This window comes from Solea solea, chromosome 9 (assembly GCF_958295425.1).
Source record: "Solea solea chromosome 9, fSolSol10.1, whole genome shotgun sequence".
Taxonomy (NCBI): Eukaryota; Metazoa; Chordata; class Actinopteri; order Pleuronectiformes; family Soleidae; genus Solea; species Solea solea.
The window spans coordinates 12259888-12283622 of NC_081142.1; the positions used below are offsets into that span (position 1 = coordinate 12259888).

Sequence of the window (23735 nt, forward strand, 5' to 3'; positions counted from 1 at the left end):
GAAGGGTGGGGGGGAGCATTGTTTGGACAAATGCTTGTTTTTTTTTGTTTTGTTGAAAAGCCAGGAATCTACAACACTGGAGGGAAGACGGGAGTCTTTTCCATGAGAGTAGTGGGAATTAAGAGAGTGACCTCTTCACCCTGACATGTCATCACCAAACACTGAATCCTTGGAGAAATTCATGAAAAATAACTACACCAGGGTCCCAAACATACGGAACCGGCCCAGCAGAGGGTCCAATCCGGCCCGAAGGATGAATTTGTGAAAGTTCTGCAAATTATACCATAGAAATACTATATTTTTCAGTTCCAGATCACTGTAACTAAATGTCGTGTCCCTTTGTAGATCCACTGTGATCTGTAAGTTGTCATGCACGTGTGGTAAATTAAGCATAATATTGTTATTTTTTTCAGGAAATGTCAGGTTGTTCATTACATGTTTTGTACAACAAAGGGCCCCAGAACTAAAATGAGTTTGACACCCTCATTTTGCATGATTTTTTTTTTAACAAAAATTATGATGTGAAGGCCTCAAACAATATTGTGTGTGTAATTACCCATTAAACATTAACTACAAATCTGTGTCGAATGCAGTGATTGACAGTTCAGTCTGCCCACTGAAGTCAAGCAGCCAATAGCAGCAGACGCTGAGTATCTAGTCCCTCCCTCTTCAGTCATGATGACCGAGGTTTCCCTGCACTTCGCCGGTCAGTGAGCTGCAGCAGCTACTGTGAGTGGCCTGACGCTCTCCTGTCAATAAAAACAGACCCGCGCACGCGTAATTGCGCAAGGATGGCAGACTCCGTGGAGGACACGCTGCCCGAGGAGGAGAGGGAGTTCCAGAAGATTATAGCACGGATCGGCGGCAGAGAGAGGATTTATTTAGTCTCTGATGTCTGTCAAAGTAAAGAGGTGGACGAGGACGACACTGGGACACTGCACGAGTTCATACGCAGCGTGTTTCACGTCGGCAGCAGTTGTGCCACGAGCAACGGACAACAACACACATCTAACCCGGGCAGTGCCGAGGACACGGCGGGTGAGAACCACATCTCCAGCCAGTCACAAGTGGATGAGTGTCAAACGACAGGGATGAGGCCCGAGGACGTGGACTTAAAAGTCTCCCCGGTGACAGGGGACAAGGAGACCGTTCAGAGGACAGCGGCGATGGGTACAAGCATTTACAGTTCGAAGCGAGTGATAGACTTCCCCGTCATCGTCTTCCTCTTCAGACAGACATTTGTCAGCAAAAACTCCAACCAGGTGTGCTTGAAGGAGATCCTGAAGGACGTGAAGGCGCGCACGAAGCGTGCCAGAATCGCCCGACCAGCTTTGATCGGATTAATCCACGGCAGACAGGAGGACGCCGAAGTGCGTCGCTGTGCGCAGCTCCTGGAGCGTCTGATCCGTTCAGTGTTCCGCAAACATCCGGCAGACACGATATGGACCGACTGCTTCATCCCGGCGACAGAGTCCAAAGTGCTCGGCTTCAAGAGAAATGCCTGCAAAGTTATTCACTCATCTCAAACAGCAGGTGTAATAACACATTATCAGTGTTCAAATCGTGTGTGATTAATCCAGTGTGCTGTAAACCCTAATCATAATCTGCAATTTAACTTGGAGTTTGAACTTCCTGTGGTCTGTGTATTGGCGCTACTGTACATATTCTGATTCTGATGTATTGATATTCTTTCCCCCCAAAATGATCCATTTTCAGAAAACTGTTAAATGCATATACAGTTTTAGGCGATAGTATTTAATACAACACAGAAACTGGTGTCAAAATATTACCAGTATTTCAAAACAGTGAGATTAGAAAGAATACAATCCTGATATACACCAGACATTTAGAGAGCCATATCTTTAGGGGATAAATTGCTCCTGATGTTGTAGTTTACTTGGCAAAGTCAATGTTTGTTCCTGCAGAAATAGTTATTTAGGTCAATCCATGACTTTCACAAGACCACACATTTCCCTGCTGCATGAATGGGTGCAAAGGCTCAGGAACAATGGGAACATTCATGAAACAACCAGTGTTTTTGATAAGCTGCCAAGCTGTTAAATTCTTTATAATTGCCTTAAAGATAATACCAGCGATGGAGGGAACTCGCTTTTCTGGCCATTCCGATGTTTGTTCCAGCATCAGAGAAAAGGAGACAGAGGCCAGACACACAACCCAGCAACCAACCGGCAAACAGGTATCTACACATAGTCTGACTGAGTTTCATGAGCTCTTTTATTTTTCTTTTCTTTCATGTTCACTCTGTATTGTTCACTTTGAATCAGATTTCATGCAGTGGTGATCCCTAGTTATGCTTTTAAATAAAGAACAAGGAAGAGATCAGCCTCAAAATACCAGAATGCAATCAGGGCATGTCAGAATAGTGCCTGTTTATCTTCAAGTGGCACAGTGCAAAAAAATGAATGATGCAGAATGAATGGCTGTGTATAACTCTATTTATTTGTTTTTCAGGTGACACCGGAAGTCCAGAGGAGGGTATACCACTGAAAACCAGTCCCATGACTGTAGGGCACTATGTGGATAAAGAGCCAGCTGGAGGTGACAGCTGATGTTGGTGCATGTGACTTCTGGCTGCTTTCACGAAGCACAATCTCACTGTGAACAAAAAGTTCAGTGCCCTAGAACACTGACGGTGTTTCTTCACGGTGCTCAACATTTACACTGCTGAAACATGATTCTTGGCTTGAAGCAATATATTTTGTTAAATGTCATCCTGCTGATTTACTCATCGTCCTTCGTGCACAATAGCTTTTCCCAGAGGGAGTTCCAGTTTATGTGTTACTGTGTATGAGCAGTTCAGTTGTACAAACTGATTCCTTAAAATAGAGACTTGCAGGTGAGCTTATTGCAGACTGCAAAATGGCTAGCTGCATGATTTTGCAGTTTAATTACAGGACAACATTAATTGGTGGCTGCTTCATGTGTTATGTGAAAAATATATTCTTATCAGATTTGGCTCTCTTAATACCAGTTGAGCACAATTTGAATGCTATAGCATTTATGTAGAAAGTTACGTGATGTAGACACGTTCCAGCTTCTAGTAGGAACCCAAACATGAAGGATTTGCGTAGCCTTTTCTTTCCAACAAAGGGAGGCTCTCACTAATATTAGTGTAGTGTTCTTAATTATGTATTCACTGTTTTATTTTGTTTTCCATGTATGTATAACTATCACGCAACATATCTGGAGCCAAATGGTATTCTGGTGTGAAAGAACTGGACTTACTACACTGAGAACAAGAGTAACTGTGATCTGGGGAGGGACCAAGTGCTTATTTTTTATTTATCAGCCATGCAGCAATGTTTTTTTTCTGTCATTAATCAGGAATTGTGCCTTGAATGTGTGCTACTATCAAAAGCATCACTTCAACAATAACAGGGATGTCTGCTTTCTTTACTTTATATGTTTTTAATATAGTTCACAAATGATATGTTAATATAAATAAAAAAAATATTGTGCTTATTTATTGTTTGATTTTAACAGTCTGTCCATGAAAAACAGGATTATCTTTTCCACCTCACTATATGCACGGTCACCACCTGGTTTTCAGTAAGCCAGCCCAACTATTTCTGGTAAACTGTCAGCCAAATATGCTTTGATGTTCTACAGTCGGTGCCTATAAAGTCTATAGAGTTTTGGCCCTAATTCTTGTTTTGGACTTCATAATAGATTAAACACAATCAGGTTTTATGCCAAATAAACACAATTCTAATAATATTAGACTAGTCCTATACATACTTGATTACTCACATTTAACCACTGACGACAGCTTCTTATTTTTTCTACATTTCTTTAAGGCTTTTGACACAGTTGAGCATAACTTCTTGGACCAAGCACTAAAACAATCCGAGAATTCTTCTGTTATACCATTAAAACTAATTACTCTACATGTGAACATATTAAATCTAGCAATCCTCAAGACATTTCACCATTATCACTAAACTGGCAGATGATCCAACCTTGTTTTTAAAGGTCAGCTCCCAAATATCCCTTGCTATGAGTCTCATAGATAAATTCACAAATGAAAAAAAGCTTATTATGACCTTTAAAATATTGTCATGCTGAAGTGTCACAATAGACAAAAATAAAGCTCAAAGAGCGACCAAAAATTTCTGCCCAATTATCAAAAAAAAAAAACTAAAGGGAAAATCAATCAATGGCTTTTACATGATTTATCCTTATAGACAGGATTTTACTCTTTAAAGCTGAAAGTATTTCCAGATTAACATAATGCTGCTCAGTCAATATATGTAGATCATCACACATGCAAATCTGATAAAATGTTATTTGATTTTGTTGAAAGAATTTGCACCGATTACTTACAAAAATCAGTTTTGATGAACAAACATGATGCAGGTGGCCTCAATTTCTTCACTTCAACACATTACATTAATCTAAACTGCTCTGTGGTGTTTTATTCCCCACTATTTATTTTCCTCTTTTGGTTGTTTACATTTTTTAATTGTTATGTAACTATAATGTTCACAAAATTCCCCTTCAAAATATCTTCATTACAAAAGCAAAGGTTATGATCCTTGAACCTGATTTACAAGTATAGCTTTGCTCCACATATATTTATGATTTGGAGCAACAGATACATTTTGTGGAAAAATAAAACACTCTTTCTACAACAATGGTTTAACAACATAGCCAACTCTATAATTATTCAACACCCCAGAATTCTTGTTACATTGTCTTTGATGTCATTCGATCATTGTTCTTTTTCAACGTTCTAAACATAATGGCAATGTACCCAGTCTATTTGACATAACTGAAACTTCTATTGCTTAAGGTACAAATATGAACAAGGAAATCCATCATTCTTTTCAACAATTTGAAAAAGTGTTTGTCATTACATGTAGTCCTTCTTTCTTCTTTGAAATACTGCTCTTAATATGCTGGAAATATTTGCTGGGGGTAAAGGTTAGGCTATTACCACTTATGACCTGTATCAGTGACAAAGTTAGAGAGGTGTCTTTTAAAATGCTTCTTTCTACCCAACACACTCTTACATGCAAAGACTGAAAAGGGATTTCGGTGTTAGCTGCACCAGACTCTAGTACATTTACATTGGTCTGATCGTATCCATCTAAATTTACTTTACTTTGGAACATGTAGACAATTTTAATCGTAACAAAAAGCTGGTAAGACATATAACCTTTGTAAGATTTACAATATTGATTAAAAAATAAAAACACGGTAATAAAGAAATAGCGAATCTAGAAACTAGTCATACCTATACGGTGTGCGTACAGCATATATTGGTAGTACACAGAAAAACCTGTCCAAAAATTAATAACTAATATGAGTTATTATTTCTACGAAAAAACATTTTAATTGCGAGGAAAAGCTGTGAAACAGTTTTTTTCACGTTGTAACGCAAATAAAGGTTGGTCCAACGGCTGAAGTTTCGTGGGTCTTGTATTATAAACTTGTTCCGTGTGTCTTTTTAGTCAGGCGACGTCGAGGCCATGCACACCGGGGGTCCTCTGGTAGAGGACCTGCGGTTGTAGACAAAAAGGAGTTAGCAGTAGCTTGGTTGACTCACTGTGACTAAAACTCGTATAATATCTTGTTGTTTTCCCACAAAAGGAACGCACGAATTTCCACCGCCGCATTGAGATTTTGTGGCTGAGGAGGAAATAAAGAGCCAACCATGTTAACATCTGCCGGTAAGTTAGCAGAACGTGTTTTTCTTTTATTAGCCATTGCTTTAGCCTTCTGCCATTGATTTAGCTGAGTCACATAGCTAAAGCAGCAGCCGTAAGTCATCCCTTTACCGGTGACAGATATTAAATTCACACACGTTATTCAGGAAGAAAAGACGCTTTAACTGTGAAGTGCTGATGGTTTCCATAAATACGTTTCAACAAATGTTTATTAACTTATAGTACCATTGTTGCTATCAGTTATTGATATGTCTGCGGTTTTGAAGTTCACATTCATTACAGTGAAAACATGACAACCGTTTGCAAGGAAATCTTTCAATGAAATTCACCTGGCGGTCAATTTCCTTCAATATTGTATTCAATCAATATGAGATAATTGAATACATCTAGCTCTCTTGATTAATTGGGTGACATCTGCAGGTTAAGTGATGACATACATATTAGCTGTTTTCACCTCGATTTATCGGTTTCCTCAAGGGTTTTAATTAGCGTATTAACTAATGTTCAGCGTCTTTGAGTATCGAGAAAAGCGCTATATAAATGTGATGTATTATTATTATTATTATTATTATTATTATTATTATTATTTTTATTATTAATGTTAGGCGATTTTTGCAAAGGAAAGGCAATGAATATTTACATAAAGTAATCTGTACTTAGTTTTTTGCCAAACTCTTAGTGTTCCCAATTATTCTCACTTCATTGGCCAGGGGAGTATAAATTATAAATATGTAGGTAGTTGAATGATGATTGACTGTGAAAAAGACCAGTGTTTGGTGCCAACCTAACATTTGCACACCATCTTGCCAATCATTGTGAGGTGCTAAGAAATTATTAAATGGATAAATGCTTGAAGTTGTATTCAATAAACCACTAATACCTTCATCTGGTATTCAATGCAATCTATAATTCAACCTCAAAATCATTTATATATTTTTTTTAATTTCATTTTAGCTGGAGTTATTTCACTCCTTGATGAGGAGGAGCCACAGCTCAAGGTAAGACCTGGTATAATATGATGTCATGTAAAACATTTTTTGTTGCTTATGAGTGTGGTTTTTACTTATTACTACAAGAACACTGATTTCATGATGTTTCATTAAGATGAAGATTTTCTTATAGTTGGAAATATATTTTTGATGCTAAGTAATGGAAACTGATTCAGTCTGACAAGTCAATTATTTAAATGATCATTTTATATTTACAGGAGTTTGCTCTGCACAAGTTAAACTCAATTGTGAATGACTTCTGGGCTGAGATTTCGGGATCAGTAGATAAAATGTAAGTACTACTACAGTAAGATTGAACTACAAATAACTAAATTGTTTTACCTCAGCCAATGATGAGATGCTGTCTGTATGTTCCTCTAAATCTAACCAAAGCATGGCAAGTGCTTAAGATCATATTGAAATAAAGATGCAAATAAAATATAGCAGGGCACTTCTAATTGGAGATGCAGAGTAGTGAATAATTGAGTAGTTTTGAGTCTTTTCTGTCAAGACTGTTTTATGACACAAACTGTGCTATGTGTATTCTAGTAGTTTATGCAGATGTGGTAATACACATGCAGTGCATTCAAGGGTGCAGTGTGTAGGATGGATCAACATCTTTTAATTAAGTTGAATTTTGCAGTTGAATATCTCTTGTCTCACCCTTTCCTTCCAAGCATGTGGGAGAACCTATGGTAGCCTTCACGTATTAAAAAGCCAAAAGTTTTGTTTGTAAATACACAATTATCCAACATTGTAGCCTCCATAGAGAAGGCCTGCGATTCTTACAGTCAGGTTATTGTACAATTGTAAACATCAGTATAATTGTTTTTAGCTTTCTTCTTTCTATTTTCTATTTCTGCCAAATAGAAGTTTCACCTAAATCTTATGCACGATGCCCTTTTAATAGTAAATTAAATATATTGCTCTTCCATCCATACATTGTAACCATTTGTTTATATACTCACAGTGAGGTCCTATATGAGGATGAGACATTTAGAAGCAGAGAATTTGCTGCCCTGGTGGCCTCTAAGGTTTTCTACCACCTCGGAGCCTTTGAAGAGTCTCTCAACTATGCTCTTGGAGCTGGGGATCTCTTCAATGTCACGGATGACTCAGAATATGTGGAGACCATCATTGGTAAGTTGTCAAACAATAGCACTTGACCTCATTTACCCTACTGCGATACTCCTAACATTGTGAAGGAAATGGTTCAAATGGAAAAATACATTTCTTGCCCTGGGAGAGCTTGGACTGTGCTGAATTCTGGAAAAACATTGTGATCTTTGTTTTCTGTGTCTGCTAGCCAAGTGCATCGACCACTACACTAAGCTGCGGGTTGAGAATGCAGAGCTGCCAGAGGATGAGGAGAAGAAAAGCATTGACCCCCGCCTCGAGGGCATTGTCAACAAGATGTTTTTGCGTTGCCTTGACGATCACAAGTACAAGCAAGCCATTGGCATTGCCCTGGAGACCAGGCGCCTTGACATGTTTGAGAAGACCATCTTGGAATCGGTGAGCAGCTATTTTCACCGAGAGCTTAACTGATTAGTTTGAAACATCTTCTGCCTTGTTCCAACAAAGCACAAATGTTTTGAAATGAAAAAAGGAGAATTTTCAGGACTGCAATTAAAACTTTTAGAATATGTTTTGTAAATGATATCTAAGACATTTATGTTATTTGTGCAGAGTACACCTTTTTTGGCTTCCATGTGTTCCTAAATGCATTGTGTATTTCATGCAACTATTGTATGTTATCTCACATCAGAGTCTAGATTTTGGTTACTGATGCTGACCAACCAGAACGATGCCTGTGTTTGAAACGCAATGGTAATTGTGTCTTTCTCTTTCTTTGTCTTCTGATGCAGAATGATGTGAATGGGCTCCTTGCCTACAGCCTGAAGGTTTGCATGTCGCTGATGCAGAACAAGAAATTCCGTAATGAGGTGTTGCGTGTGTTGGTGAAGCTCTACATGAATTTGGAAAAGCCGGATTTCATCAATGTCTGTCAGGTAAACCTCAATTTCTCAAAACAAAATAGTATCTCTACACAGTTTTTTATTGTGTGGAAACTTATTTTAGAGAACTGAAATGTTATTTAAAAATAAAATCACACCCTTTCTTTACCCTCCTCTCCTGTCTAGTGCCTGATATTCCTGGATGATCCACAGGCTGTGAGTGATATCCTTGAGAAACTAGTGAAGGAGGACAACCTGCTGATGGCTTATCAAATTTGCTTTGACCTGTATGAGAGTGCCAGCCAGCAGTTCCTCTCCTCTGTCATCCAGAACCTGCGGACTGTTGGTACACCTATTCCTTCAGTCCCTGGCTCTACAAACACAGGAACTGTACCTACGCCTGACAAAGACAGGTGGGCATGAGAAGATAATAGGACAATACTAAAACCAAGATTAAAACCCTCAATCTATGTCTCTTGTTCACTGGAAATGAGTATTCAATGTTGTTATAAAAATGTCTCTTGTAGGATTAGGACAGATCTGACATATTAATGTAAATGTTAAATTGGGAAGTTACTTGTAATGAGGCTGTTCAGCACCCATAAAAGTATTTTTTTCTGTTTAACAGTGATGCAATGGAAACAGATGAAAAGGCTGGCAGCTCACCTGCTGGAAAACCAGCAGAAATAGTAAGCTCTTTGTTGTTTTGTACTTCATCACTTTTGTTAACCAGGTCTTTTTTTGTCCAAATAGAGCAACTTTTCATTTACTCACTTTCCTTTTTTTATGTAGAAAGATGAGCCCAAAGACCAGAACGCCAAGATGATCAAAATCCTTAGTGGGGAAATGGCCATAGAGCTGCACCTGCAGTTCCTAATCCGGAATAACAACACAGATCTAATGATTCTTAAAAACACAAAGGTAACATAGGCTTTCATTCACATGGTCAGATGATTGAATTTGCTGTTTCAGCTACCTCCTGAACTTTTTATTTCCTCTGTCACTCTAGGATGCAGTCCGAAATTCAGTGTGCCACACAGCTACAGTAATAGCCAACTCTTTTATGCACACTGGAACAACAAGTGACCAGTTCCTCAGGTAAATGTTGTCAGAACAAAATAGGGAACTATGACTTTTATAGATTACCTAGTGAGGCTTAGAAACATACTTCCTTTTTTTTGTAGAGAAAACCTGGAATGGCTCGCGAGAGCCACCAACTGGGCAAAGTTCACAGCTACTGCAAGTCTTGGTGTCATTCACAAGGTACATTTATGCCACTAAAATTATGATATAATTCAAATAAAATGTATATATATATATGTGTGTGTATATGTATATGTATATATATGTGTATATGTATATATATATATATATATATATATATATATATATATATATATATATATATATCTCTATCTCTATCTCTATCTCTATCTCTATCTCTATCTCTATCTCTATCTCTATCTCATATCATATCATATCATATCATATCATATCATAACATAACATAACATAACATAACATGTTCTGTTTTTCAGGGGCATGAGAAAGAGGCTCTTCAGTTAATGGCCACCTACTTGCCCAAAGACACCTCCCCCGGCTCAGCCTACCAGGAGGGAGGAGGCTTGTATGCTCTGGGACTTATTCATGCCAACCATGGGGGAGACATTATTGACTACCTGCTCAGTCAGCTCAAGAACGCTAGTAATGATGTGAGGTTTTTTGATTATTTTAAAATGATTGGGTATTGTACTACTCTGCATAGGTTTTTGATAATCTAGATTTATATAGTACAGTGTTAAAAAAGGGCCATCAGTAGAATCTTAAATCCTGTTTTTTTTTTAGACTCATAAGTTTTGGCTAGTTGTGTGTAGAAACCAGCATCAAATTAAAATCACTTTGTCACTTGGAAGATTTTTCTCCCTTTTGATTTATTTAAATTTTTTTCCTTTCCCTTTTTTGCACAGATTGTCCGTCATGGTGGTGCCCTCGGCCTTGGTTTGGCTGCATTGGGCACAGCCAGGCAAGATGTTTATGACCTCCTCAAGTCCAACCTGTACCAGGATGATGCTGTCACTGGTGTGTAGGACATTGACAAAACTTGTAAAAGAAAATCGAAACAGCAGACTAGCTACTTTTTGTTTCTCATTCAGCTTTGTAGAAAAACAAAAAAACATCACTTCCGACTATTCAGTTACTTAAACATTTTGTTTTTGATCCTATAGTGTTTTTATTCATGTTTGTTAAAATTTAAAAGCACTTAGCATTCAAATTAAATTTTTGAAAGAATGGATAGTCTAGCAAATGTAGAGACTAAAGTGCCAGTATGTGAAAAGTTGTAATTTTAACTTTTACCTCTAATATGACTTGCTGTGTAATCTAGTGTAGTACTGTACTGTACCCTAGTAAACGTCTATAACGGGACACCCAAAATTAACAATCCTGACATTACCAATGTAACCTTTTAGGTGAAGCTGCAGGCCTGGCTTTAGGCCTGGTTATGCTGGGCTCCAAGTCGGCTCAGGCCATAGAGGACATGGTGGGTTATGCTCAGGAAACGCAGCATGAGAAGATCTTGCGTGGCTTGGCAGTAGGAATTGCAATGGTCATGTATGGACGTATGGAGGAGGCTGATGCCCTCATTGAAAGCCTCTGCAGAGACAAGGTAAAGATAAAATTAGTACAGCAAATTATGTACAAATGATGTCAGTCATTTTACCTTCTAACAACAATGAAAACTGATTATATTTGTGGCACTTTGCAAGTTATACATTGTTACATGTATAACTTGCAAATGTTATAAGAATGAATGACTTTAAAAGAAAAGATTGGGAGAATATCTAAACAATCTGTCTTTGCACTCCGTGAACCTTACAGTAGGGAGTTCTAATGTTTCATGCTTGAGTCCTGTAAGTACTTGTACAACCCCAGGTTGTTTGTGTATTTCGGTCACATGGTAGGCTGTTGCTTTATACTCTCTGCCAGAGACTCCGCTGTAAGAGCTGGATGTGGGACATGGCTTACATTATGTTGATCTCTGTTATGCATCCAAACACAAATGCTCTGCTTTCTTCCTACTGTTGATGTCAGGATCCCATCCTGCGGCGCTCTGGAATGTACTCTGTGGGAATGGCCTACTGTGGCTCTGGGAACAACAAGGCAATTCGACGTCTACTACATGTCGCTGTGAGTGTTTCCTGTTATTTCTTTACAACAGTCTTTCATTGGAAGACAGGATTATCATGTTGACTCTAAAGTAGATGCTGTGAGCCAGGGCTACAAAGCTGAAGCTATTGTTCAATACATTTACTTAGTTAAATCATGCACATTCTGGTTGAAGTAAGAAATGTTCCTGAAACGACTCAGCTTCAGGAATTATGTTCTCCATAATTATTCATAAAGCTGTGACTGAAGCTCTTAAGTCATTAAATCTTCAAAGCCTTTGTTACAACTGATGCCAATTGTTAGGACCAGCATGACTGTCCATATGCAAACGCAGCATTTGCAGAAGTGTTTGACAAGACAACATGTTGTCCTGTAGATGGTGCCATATACACATATTTAAATGGTCTGATAGTAGTATTTGTGCATCATAATTTGAGCCACAGAGGAGGAACATGTACATTGTTGCTGTTAATTGAGAGATTTGATGTGTCTCAATGTCCCCTTTGGTTATTTGACTATTTTGCTTATTCTCAATTAAGGTGAGTGACGTAAATGATGATGTCAGAAGGGCTGCTGTTGAATCCATCGGCTTCATCTTGTTCAGGTAGGAACCAGACATAATTACTTGATCGAGGAATAATTTATTTATTTTTATATCCACCGCCTCAGAAAATGGACGCATGTAGAAGTGATTTTTAAACTGTTTGTTCTCATTGTATTTTCTATAATTACATTACAGCCCTCTAACTTACTGGAGGGCTGTACTTTTCTTGTTTGGATTTCTGGTGCCCCGAATCAACCTTTAATATTAATATTAATTTGGCAGTGCTGGGCAGATATACATTAACATGATGCGATAGGACAAAGCCGATTCACTATTGACTAGAACAGGCAGTGACTTTGTGGTTTTCATGGAACATATCCTGCATTAGAGATGGGCTAAACATTCTTGTCATTTTCTCACACACTGACTGTTTATAGGGATTTAGCATCAGACACCAGAGCAACGTTTAACAGAGAAGCCCACCAGTGCACAAATATCTTGGTGTACATTTTTTAAGGCCTAAAAAGGCTATGTGATATTCTGTGTGATCGATTAGCCGTTTGATACACTGTAGTGTAACTGTTTGTTGTTTACAAAGACTGAACGAGAGCAGTTCAGTTAGTTCAGCTTTCCATGTTAATTGATAAATCCACACATCCACTTTTAAGATGCATAATAGATGAGCGTTTCTTACTTAATTGATACTTCCTGCTTCTTTAAATTCAGATAGGCTTGGCCAAACACATTATTGAGATGTTTCTTTTATTGACTTAGTTGAATTTAAGCTGTTTAAAGGTCCAGTATGTAGGATCTCAGGTGGTATATGGTCAGTGGAATATAACATTCTTAAATGTTTTATGCAATCACCTTCAAAAAAGAATTAGCCTATACCAAGCCATTTTTGTACTTGCATCCCAGATAATCAAACCGGCTGGAATGGGGGCCTGTTGTCTAGGTTCCCCAACATGCTTGGAGGGGTGATGTGTGGGTCATACATATGATTATAGTATGCAGCCTTACCTCTATATTAACCTTACCTCAATATTGCAAATTATCCCTTTTAGTTTTGGTGACTGTAGTGTTCTTGCTTAAAGTATGTTCAGATCAGGTATTATTTTATCATTAAACATAAAGGAATTGTAGAATTTGCATTTGATATGCAAATTTGTTTCTTGTCCATTCGCCAAAAGGGTTTTAGATTTACACACACATATTCAGATACATGGAGTCCCTTTTAAAAACACCAGCATTTTCAGATATTCCATGATATGTGTCCTATTGTTGTCAACACTGGTTGACAGAACAGTTTTCTTTCTGTTTCAGCAAGACGGCAATATTTTATTTAAAAACAAAAAAAGGTTTCCATTTATTTTGTTTCTTTGTACTTTCTTTATATACAGTCTTTTATTTGGAAACTTGTTAACATGTCAAAACATCTGGCTGAAACGAGCACTTAAAGTCGAGCAAATACTTTAATACTTAAAGAGTGCAATGCATTATATGCATGTGTCTGTTGCAGGGGATGTATAGTAAATCACTGTATTTACTGTATAGATAAGCGCTTGCAGGTTGTCATAGTGTGTCTTTATTTCTCACATTTTTCTGTCTAGTGGTCTTAACTAATTTAATGTTTTTCCTCTGCTTGTGTGTTCAATGAGTTTTCTTGCTTCGCATATACTTCAGAGGGTGTCACTGTTTAGCTTTTGTTATAAGAAAACATACTAACGTAAACAAATATCAGCAAACATCCCACAGATTAGATTTTGTTGCTGTATAGAGAGAGTGCACTTCTGGCCTCGGATGATTTGTTGATCAAGGTGAACAGCAGCCTCCAATTTTGAGTTTTGGTACTTGGTGCATATTGTCATTTAAATGTAGTTACAAATTTGATCCACTTCAAGTGCTACTTATTTTTTTATTTTCACATTTTCCAAACCACTCTACACACAGCTAACATGCTCCTCTACCTTGCCACCTTCATTTTCAGTCAAAAGCATTGTATCCAACATAACACCACTGGATGATTGTACAGGGCCTTGTCTGCATCTTATTGGACTTTGATAGTTCACTGTTCCAATTCCATTCTTCATCCCCCGTTTCATGAATAGTTTAGAGTTTTCTGCCATGGAAGACTTGAATGAGATCCGTGTGAGGGTCCGTTCTGTAATTGAAGCCCTTGGGTGCATTCCTGGCCCGCGACTAGTAGAGCTTTTGTAATTACAAGTGATGTAACGTGTGAATGCCTCCCTGAAAGTTTTGTTAAATAAAGTGTAGACCAATGGGTTGATACCGGATGACACATAACCTACCCAAACAAATATTTCCATTAGGCGGCCAATTACGTCAACATCACAGCTAGTGCATAGCACAGAGGTGATATTAGTAATGAAGAAGGGACACCACATTACAACAAACAGAAGGAAGACAATGCCTAGCACCTTAGAGGCACGCTGCTCATTGCTCAGATTCTGCATTGACTTTTTTCCCATTGTTGACATTCGGCGAAAGCTAATTTCACCTTCTGTAGGAAAGTTTGCTGTGGCTGCATCTGATTTCTCTTGCATCTTGGGGAATCTTCTGTCTAGTGTGTTCAGTTGCTCAACCTGAGTTGAAGTCACAACCTGTTCCTTTTGAAAAACTGTGAGGACAGTTGGTTGGCTCAAGCGCTGAGTCACCTTTGACCTGAGCAAATAAACCTTTTTGCGCAGAACCTGGACAGTGAGCAGGTAGATGACCATCATAATGGTCAAAGGGATGAAGAATGCTGCCAAAGAACCAAACATGATGAACTCCCTAAAGGTGTCGGTTTTCAGCAGGCAGGTGTGGTTACTGTTGAAGGTGATGTTGTTGGGAAGATGGTAGTTCTTAAGCCCCTTAATTGGAATCGGGATTGCAATACCTGGAAAATTACAACAGCTGTTACTATTCATAAATGTCGCTAGAAAAACAATTGACCTAATAACGGTTGCATTATTTTGCTTTTTATATTTTCAACACCAGTTACAGTAGTGTTTTTCATCACACAAAAATCTTGTAGAATTTTTCAGTTCCTAAGGATGATGGTAACAAAGATCTAAAAACATGTTCAGTTAAATTAGTGTTAAAATTAACAAGGCACATTCTGTTTGCAGGATCTCTTTGTTTTCAAAATAAATTAAAGAGATATGGTCTGTAGTGAAGTTGACAGGTAGTCGGTCAACAATATTACTGAGAAATGACTAAATAGGAAGGCCTGCCACAAAGCTCTCTGGAGTATATGGTAAGAAAATCTTAATGATGCGCTTACAAATGGATATGAGCCACACCAGCGCTATCTTCACCATCGCTTTGGCTCTGGATTTGTACTGGCTGTGCTGAATTGGCTTCTTGATTGCTATGTAGCGATCCAGTGAAATGGCGCATAGGTGCATGATGGACGCAGTAGAAAACAGCACATCAAGGAAGAGCCAAATGGGGCACAGGAATTCCGGTAGAGGCCAGCCAGAGTCTAAAGAAAAGATGAAAAAAAAATTAATTCTGAAAGATATTTTTAACTATTGTCTTTTTGTTCTTTTTAGAAATTGGTTGTGAGATTGTTCCACAGATAACAAATGCACAAGCAGTAATAAAGATTGCAATATATAACCCTCTTAGAATTAAAAAAATAATACATGGTGGTTTTGGGAGGTGTACTGTAATGGCAAGATATCAGTAGTACCCGTGCAAAAAATTTGGTGTTTGTTTATCTCTTTGAGGAATGAATTTACTGGAAAGGAGGGTTCACTGACTGTTTATGGAGTTAAAAGCTCTTTATGTAAATGTGCTGATGGCTGTTCAACGGTAGTGTTTATTTTTTGTTCCAGGCATAGAATTGGCAGGTGATTATTCTGGCTTCTTTCCCGTCAGCCATTAGCATAGCAAAAGACTGTAGTCGGAAATATTACTTGCATAATTTTCTTTTGTTATGCCACCTCACATTATTTTCCTTGTACCACTCTTTTCCTACTTGGTGGAATTTTCGAGTGATACCTTTTTTCCTCTAGTGAGCCTATTTGACATATTCTCTACTCATTCTCAAAGAAGACTCTCTGGATAGGTTTTATCAAGTTTCACTTGAAAGGAATATCTTTTATGTGTTGCATCACACAGTACAAAAATCCTCAGACCCAAATCTCTTTTTATAAAAGAAGTGACTAGAGAGCTCAGGAAAAGTGTGTATTGTATTGCTGGTAAGTGTTAGTAAATGTGAAACCTTTGACTATGTTGGTTGTTTAATAAATTGGGATGCAATACTGTATACCTACCACTTTGTTGTCACCATGTGCAATATTTTCACAGCGGAGATTTAAATGGATTAAATCAGATCTTGAACCTGTCTGCATACATTTAATTGATGCCTGTCATCCTGTCATATATTTGTCTCTATATTTAAGGATTACAATGAGCAACGTATTAACATTGTATACATTTTCTTGGGAAGTTTTATGCTGTAGAGCAGTGATATTCTTTGGTTAACCTCTGCAAATTTAAATGTTTTCTTTAATGAAGAAAACCAAATTATAAATTATTGTTGAAATTTCACCAGCTTTGATATCGGTCTATTCCAGTATCTGTAAGAGAGCACATTCATTTAAAATAAATAAATACATCTTGAGTAAATTCTGACTTTTTACACTGTGATAACCATCCATAAAAAATAAACTACTACCATCCATAAAAAATAAACTACAAATAACTTCATGTTACAATATCTCCTGCTTTTATCTGAATACACTGTATATTACACTGTAATTATGATGCAGGTCATTGTACTCAGTTTGAGTTACCAGACAATATACAATATGCTATGTTATAAGTCTGTTTTTGTATTGGCACATAAACACAGACTATGGGAATGTAAATAATTTCCTACGCAGGAGTACTTAAATAGCACTGAAACTAATTTGAAAGTGGTTATTGTATGTTTTTCTCCCAGTAATACTGTCACACATTTAGTTGTTAATTCAAAGCTGTGCAGCTGTAAGAGGAAGAAGCATGTTTTTTCCCCACCATCTCTTGTATTTCATCTAACTAATTTGTTTAGACATGGTAGCGATTGTATCACATGGTGCTCGCAAACTATTTTCATCCTCCTTTGCTGCCTATAAATATGCTGGCTTCTTTTCCTTGGTAGATTTATTTAAGGAAACTAAGGATATGTGCTATTCCAGTTAAATGGAAAATTGTTGAATCTCTTCAGCTGGTTATGTCCGTATCCCAAACGAGTGGTTTGCTGTTTTTCTTAGGTCTTTTATCGGGACTGGGACCAGTCACTCTAAAGTGGATTTTACATTTTGTCAGGAATAGATCTGGGCTTTTTCTTTCAGAGATAATATCAGATTCTTAAACACAAGATCACCAAACTTACTGTAAAGGACAGTGACAAAGGCAATGGGCATTACGAGGAGACCCACTAGCAGATCAGCAACAGCAAGCGACATCAGGAAATAGTTGGTGGCATTCTGCAGCTTCCTCTCAAGGGACACAGCAAGAATGACCAAGATGTTGCCACCAATTGTGGGGATGATGACCATGACAATTAGCAAGGCAGCCCATTTCAACTGAACCTCAGATTCTTCTCTTGGACATGTGTTGTTTGTCTCAAATGGCTCCAAGACTGCCTGAGACATGGTGCTGCAGAGGTTACAGCCGGCCTGAGCGTGTGTTGGGGCTCTGATCCTTCTGGTGTTAGACACTCGGCCAGCATGGTCACTGGGTCCTTCAGGCAAGGGCAAAGGGTAGTGTGGGACAGCTCTGGATCAGTGAGCAGGATGTGTCATCCTTCATGCAGTGTACAAAATTAAAAGGAATAGCAGAAAATCAGTTTAGGATCCACTTGGAACAGATCCAATGCTATGAACTCCAGTGCCAGCAGTAATCCAACATGGTTAATATTTCCACGGATAAATGTTACCAGAGGTCACTTTTCAGGCTGTCGACACTGCCATTCAGTGCTTCCTCTTTAAAAAACAAATGCATCTGTGAAAGGAATATAAATACATTGTTATGCATTTGCTTGAAATTGTCTGAATGATGGTAACATAATGAGGAATGTTTACATTTACAGATGAAGTGGTCTTAATGATTACTAAATATTTGTTTTCACATTATGGCAAAGAAATGAGCTAAGATGGAAAATAAATGGATATAATAGCTTACATGCTTTTTCCATTTCTGTTTATATGAACTGTAAAACTCATTTATAAAATGTTTACAAATGACCTGAAAACCTTTTGGGATGAAAAGCACACGACTTCTCAGTATCTGTCTGGATCAATTAAGTACAATGGTGTGAAATGGCATAAATTACAAATGTTTCTTACCTGCTCCTGAAGGTTCCTTTTTGATGTTTCAAATCTGTTCCACAACAAGCTTTTGGTAACACTGAAGCAACACTGTGCTGATGTCCACCTTAAAACTCAATGCGTTTCAGTCTTAGCTTACCACCCAGTTGCGTGTCTTTTTCAACATTCTCTATCTCGTATTTGTATTTCCATCAAGTTTGAATGTGACAGAGAATACCCTGCCTCAGCAACACAACCTAAATCTGTCTTTGTCTGAAGCAGTCCATGATGTGGAATTTGTTTTGCTTCCACATGTTGGAAGAACCCCCAGTCTTGCTTTGCATCACCTACCGCGATCACAGGTTTAAAACTTTCAGATGTTGTGGCTCGTCTGCCTTTCTCTCCTTTTCAGCCGTAGCCTCTTGTTCACAGGCTGTGATCTGCTCACACTCACTCCCGTCTTGTCCCCTCTCTCATACTCTCCTCCCTCCTCACCGTCATATCTGTGAGTCAGACTTTGTGCAAAATAGATGAATGTCTTCATGCTGGCAACATGCCAGCAGTTCTGGGAGGTAATTTCCTTCAACACAGGCGTTCCACTGTTTATTTGTCACTTTCTGGTCTCTCCTCTTTTTGGTGCAAATAACCATTGGTTGGAGGAGGAATATTATTGTATGGGAAGAAACCTTCATTGTGCCTGTGAGGTGTATGTACTCCATAGCAGTTTCACTTTGTAGTCCAGTAGCTCATTATATTCAGCCTGCAATGTTCATTTAAATTTAATCCTGGTTTCACATAACCATGTCATATTATGCCTTGCTTAATATTATTTTTATGTTGTTCTATAGTAAAATTTACATTAGGTATATTTTGTATGTGACATGTTAAATGTCTGTGTAGCAATATTGCTTTTTCGTTTTACCCCTGTAATGCTATTCAATTATCTTGACTGTTTCAGTTAAATAGATTTAAAAAGATAAACGTAGACCCTTTTTGCAGTTTTTAATTAATATCCTGTTGAATTAACTTCATTGGGGAAAATAAATTACTTGGAGCTACAGAATTTACAAGTCTGTCTTGAGCCAAGGATTTAGCTTGAATTGGCTCAGTGATGTAATCTCTTTATACTACAACAACATCACTTGTACAAAAGAGAACTTGTCTCACTATTCTTTACTTTCTCTCTCTTCCATTTGCTCTGACTATTTTATTCTCTGACTATGTTCAAGAAAAACTGTAGCAAATCACTGTGTCTAAGGCTGGAGGCTCACTAAATGCAGATAATGAAAACAAAGACTGGCATAAGAAACATGTCCCATCAAATGACTATAGTTAATGTTGTATTTTTTTACTTTAGTCCTTAATTTCTGTATTTCTTTGTCTATCTATCTATCTCTCTTCAGGACCCCAGAGCAGTGTCCCAGTGTAGTGTCTCTATTGTCAGAGAGCTACAACCCTCATGTTCGCTGTGGAGCTGCTATGGCTCTGGGCATTTGCTGTGCTGGAACAGGCAACAAGGTGAGTGCCACCTCCTTAATCTTATCCCCGAAGCATAAACTACCAATGTTATTCTGTCTGCCCACTTAGAACAATGAGAAAGCATGACAGACTGTTGAGTCTGAATGCACTCAAGACACTTTAAGGATGCATTTGGAATCCAATGAACAACATTGTTTCATTCTTGAGATGCTTGGGACACCTTGACTTACTCTGCTTCACCTTACTCCACCCTCTCACTCTTTGCAATAGAGTGGTGAAGTAAGGTCCATTCTCTGGTCATCACATGTAGAGGCACAATGCCAAGTCTAAACAGATGTTCTTCGATCAGTCCATTTGTGATTTATTTACGCAGATGTAGATACCAGATCTGAAGAGGGCCTTTTGATCTTCTTGATCCTGATGAAAGGGAATTCCTCTCTCACCCGACACTAAGGGCAATGTGTGATTTGTTGGGTTTCCCTTTCTCTCCAAAATATTGTAAGATGTTGGCCTTATTATGGAAAGTGCCTTGAGACTTTATTTCATGATTTGGCACTCCCTCACTCAACCTCAACCGCTTTATCCTCCATGTGAGGGTTGCAGGGTGATTTGGCACTACACAAATATAATTGAAGTCTGGAGTATTTCTTTTTTAGAATTGATAGCCTTTGTAAGACTGTGTACTATAAAAGCTTAGTTAGCTTTTTTCATCTACAAAAGCATCATTGCTGATCTTTTCCTAATTCATCCCGTGTGCTTTTGTTGCTTTGTTTATATGTGTGTCACCCATGCAACAATTACCTTGTAAAGCAACTGTGTCTATGGCTTATTTGAGGTAGCTGATGAGTGTGGACTAATTTTCTGTTGCTCCCTGCAGAAGTAGCTGGGTGAAGGTTGTCACTTTAGTCAACTTTAATGATGCTGTACTATATTGCTCTTCAATAACATAGTTTGATCAAAGGCCTTCTAAATGCTTCAGCTATCATCTTCATTAATGTATATTGTAACAGCAATTTAAAGTAAGCAACTAGCTTCCTGTTGACATTGGGTCAGACTCGGCCCTCTTGTTCTGGCTGTATCTTGTCATCATGCCTGTTTCACATTTGAGTCCAGAGATGACTGAATAAGACGGACATCATTGGTGCTGCTGGTTCTGTATGGGCTGATCAGTCTTAGGTAGCGTAGCCCAAGCAGAGTCAAGGCTCATTGCTCCTTGTTCCCTGAACCTTGGAGCACCCGAGTGAATGTTTTGGACCAGATTAGAATGAGACATGCTACAGAGCCGATGGTGTTTCAAAGCTCCATAGCGTGTTTTTTCCCGAATAAGACATCAAGCACATTTAGTAAGAGTAATGATGATGTGGCCAAAGAAATTGGTTGCCTATTAAGATATTCCTTCGCCAACATTTATACCCCCTGGGTTTTCTTTATGTTATGCTGATTTTGGTCCAAAATCAAAATCTTTATAGCATTTCAGAATGTTCAATGAATGGGATTATTCACCAAACTAACAAAAACCTTTTTAGTTTTGCACTGTACTGCTTCTGACACAATACACTTGGCAATACTGCATGACACTTACTGACACTTACTGTATGAAAAGACTGGACCTTTTATTGAGACGCAAGTCAGTTGAAAATGGTTTACAACTATACATGGATTAAGAGAAAGCTCATTTTGTGTCAACCTGTTCTGCTGATTTGGTCTGACAGTAAATACTCTCATTTAAACCCCCTGACAACCTACCAGTAACAGGATGTGGTTGACTGGTGTTGGCTTTACATTCACAACTTATCGTCCCTTTATGCGGCTTTCTCAGTCAGCTGAGCAAAGAATACTGATGAAACCTGGTTTATTTTACCTCCACTGTCATCATTCTAGTTTGTTTCCCTTTCTCAGTGGAGCTGACACCTCCCTCTGAGTCTGGTGGTGTTGGTTACAACCATTACTGCTCGGTAAGAATCAGAGAAAGAGCAGAAACATGAGGGGAAGAGTAGGTGGTCCTCAATCACTTGTTCATTCACAACCATTATGGTAGGGAAATGAAGAAGGCAGGGCTGTTATTGTTGTCCCAGGCAACCAGATATTGTTGACACTAATGTCATTAATTTCTATGGTCTGGTTGCCTCTGTTGATAATCCCTTTCCTCTATTTAACCAAACAGAACTGCCCCTGTTGCACTGATCTGATGAGAATGACAAAATGTAAATTGCACAGGAAATAAAAACATCACATTTTCTCTTAGATTTATCATCGGCCATTACTGTCTCTTGCAAAGATGTATTAAATAAACTAATTTAGGCATGTTAAAATGTAGTAGTAAACCATTTTGTCATTGTTAAAATGTATAGTTTAGCCCCCTCAACTCTCCTTAACTGTGTGGTCTTCCACTGTGTGTTTGAGAGATGTATATCTGGAACTTTAACTAATTAATGTTACAGGTAAAACCTGTGTTTGTCCTACTATTTTATCTCGAGAGATGTCTGCTTTGAAAAAGAAAATTTGCGGCAGGTTTATTGAAGACATGCTTGAGCATTACATACACATGTTTTATGAGTTAAACACATTGACAGGTTGCTCATATATAAGACCAATCATTCCAATGTGATTCAACCTTTTGGAAGTTTTTTTTTGCTGATCTCAACAATCACAAATACAGCCTGCAAATTCCTGGAGGGACTTGAAAAACATGTGCTTCTTTTAGCTATGACCAAAGATTTTTCAAATGAACAGCAAGTCCTGAATACGTGATTTCACCTTTCGTAGCATTACTTATTTTCCTTGTTTTGCCTTTCTCTCCACAGGAAGCCATAAATCTCCTGGAGCCCATGACCAATGACCCAGTAAATTATGTGAGACAGGGTGCCCTCATTGCATCTGCCCTAATCATGATCCAGCAGTCAGAAGTTACCTGTCCCAAGGTATGTGTGAAATGTTTGTTTGCTTCTTGGTCATTATTATGAAATTACTCCCTTTCAAACATTTATACTCTTTATTTATTTAATTTTTTTTTATCACATTTTCCTCCAAATTGCTCATATTTTAATTTAATATATTACCCAGCATTATTATCATATTTTTTTTACCAATTTCTGCTTTTTGTGAACAGCATTAATATGTCTATCCTCCCCTCAATGTTTTAGGTGAACCAGTTCAGGCAGCTTTATTCAAAGGTGATCAATGACAAGCATGATGACGTTATGGCCAAGTTCGGAGCCATCCTGGCTCAGGGAATCCTTGATGCAGGTCAGTCTCTAAACAGCGGTGCACATGCCACGTTTACATTTTTTTATGGACTGGTAGTTTGAATAACTGATAACTGGTAAAATATAAGTTGGACCCCTCCAGTAGGCATGGAGTCATTTTCTGTCACATAGTAACTGGTATGTGGGCCCACCTGCCCCATTCCTTTACCTTTCATTGGGGTAGAAAATCACCCAAATTCTCAATTCCAGAGTAAATAAAGAGAACTGCACCAACTGTAATGTGGGATTGTGGCTGTGTGTCTATGTGTACATGTGTCTGAGTTTCTTCACACTCAAGCAAACACAGATTTTTCTAATTTGGTTGACCACCCGTGCACTGCGTCTCTGGAACAGATCATGCTA

General features: G+C 38.2%; 3 protein-coding genes across 4 annotated transcripts in view; 2 read left to right on the forward strand and 1 right to left on the reverse strand.

The window, feature by feature from the left end:
* The first annotated feature begins 694 nt into the window (after positions 1 to 694).
* Positions 695 to 3483, forward strand: LOC131466184 (uncharacterized). Of its 2 annotated transcripts, none has more exons than XM_058639373.1 (3): positions 695 to 1533; positions 2084 to 2197; positions 2473 to 3483. In XM_058639373.1, exons 1-3 carry the CDS (start codon positions 792 to 794, stop codon positions 2568 to 2570), a joined length of 954 nt encoding a protein of 317 aa, XP_058495356.1. In that variant the 5' UTR covers positions 695 to 791; the 3' UTR covers positions 2571 to 3483. The 2 variants fall into 2 exon arrangements, with proteins under 2 accessions (XP_058495356.1, XP_058495357.1); XM_058639374.1 differs by having other exon boundaries at positions 695 to 1529.
* Positions 3484 to 5521: 2038 nt separating this feature from the next.
* Positions 5522 to 23735, forward strand: part of psmd1 (proteasome 26S subunit, non-ATPase 1) — a 28326-nt gene continuing 10112 nt past the window's right edge. Inside the window, exons 1-19 of the mRNA XM_058638671.1 lie at positions 5522 to 5693; positions 6645 to 6688; positions 6898 to 6971; positions 7650 to 7819; positions 7986 to 8194; positions 8548 to 8691; positions 8824 to 9050; positions 9266 to 9326; positions 9430 to 9558; positions 9647 to 9735; positions 9822 to 9900; positions 10176 to 10349; positions 10605 to 10716; positions 11106 to 11302; positions 11728 to 11823; positions 12342 to 12406; positions 20052 to 20166; positions 22932 to 23048; positions 23271 to 23373. Of these exons, the coding sequence (XP_058494654.1) occupies positions 5678 to 5693; positions 6645 to 6688; positions 6898 to 6971; positions 7650 to 7819; positions 7986 to 8194; positions 8548 to 8691; positions 8824 to 9050; positions 9266 to 9326; positions 9430 to 9558; positions 9647 to 9735; positions 9822 to 9900; positions 10176 to 10349; positions 10605 to 10716; positions 11106 to 11302; positions 11728 to 11823; positions 12342 to 12406; positions 20052 to 20166; positions 22932 to 23048; positions 23271 to 23373 (2221 nt within the window). The 5' untranslated portion in view covers positions 5522 to 5677. The remainder of the gene's footprint in view (positions 5694 to 6644; positions 6689 to 6897; positions 6972 to 7649; positions 7820 to 7985; positions 8195 to 8547; positions 8692 to 8823; positions 9051 to 9265; positions 9327 to 9429; positions 9559 to 9646; positions 9736 to 9821; positions 9901 to 10175; positions 10350 to 10604; positions 10717 to 11105; positions 11303 to 11727; positions 11824 to 12341; positions 12407 to 20051; positions 20167 to 22931; positions 23049 to 23270; positions 23374 to 23735) is intronic.
* htr2b (5-hydroxytryptamine (serotonin) receptor 2B, G protein-coupled) lies at positions 14248 to 19230 on the reverse strand. The gene is made up of 4 exons (XM_058638672.1): positions 18688 to 19230; positions 17733 to 18343; positions 15633 to 15833; positions 14248 to 15245 (listed from the first exon to the last, which is right to left on the reverse strand). Exons 2-4 carry the CDS (start codon positions 17992 to 17994, stop codon positions 14287 to 14289), a joined length of 1422 nt encoding a protein of 473 aa, XP_058494655.1. The 5' UTR covers positions 17995 to 18343; positions 18688 to 19230; the 3' UTR covers positions 14248 to 14286.

What these genes read in the sequence shown, in the direction of transcription:
- LOC131466184 (XM_058639373.1), top strand. Translation starts at nt 792, where the DNA reads ATGGCAGACTCCGTGGAGGACACGCTGCCCGAGGAGGAGAGGGAGTTC. An exon ending in TCACTCATCTCAAACAGCAG is followed by an intron (nt 1,534 to 2,083) that starts GTGTAATAACAC and finishes ATTGCCTTAAAG; the next exon opens with ATAATACCAGCGATGGAGGG. An exon ending in AGCAACCAACCGGCAAACAG is followed by an intron (nt 2,198 to 2,472) that starts GTATCTACACAT and finishes TTTGTTTTTCAG; the next exon opens with GTGACACCGGAAGTCCAGAG.
- htr2b (XM_058638672.1), bottom strand. Translation starts at nt 17,994, where the DNA reads ATGTCTCAGGCAGTCTTGGAGCCATTTGAGACAAACAACACATGTCCA. An exon ending in CTTTGTCACTGTCCTTTACA is followed by an intron (nt 15,834 to 17,732) that starts GTAAGTTTGGTG and finishes TCTTTTCTTTAG; the next exon opens with ACTCTGGCTGGCCTCTACCG. An exon ending in GGTGTGGCTCATATCCATTT is followed by an intron (nt 15,246 to 15,632) that starts GTAAGCGCATCA and finishes GTAATTTTCCAG; the next exon opens with GTATTGCAATCCCGATTCCA.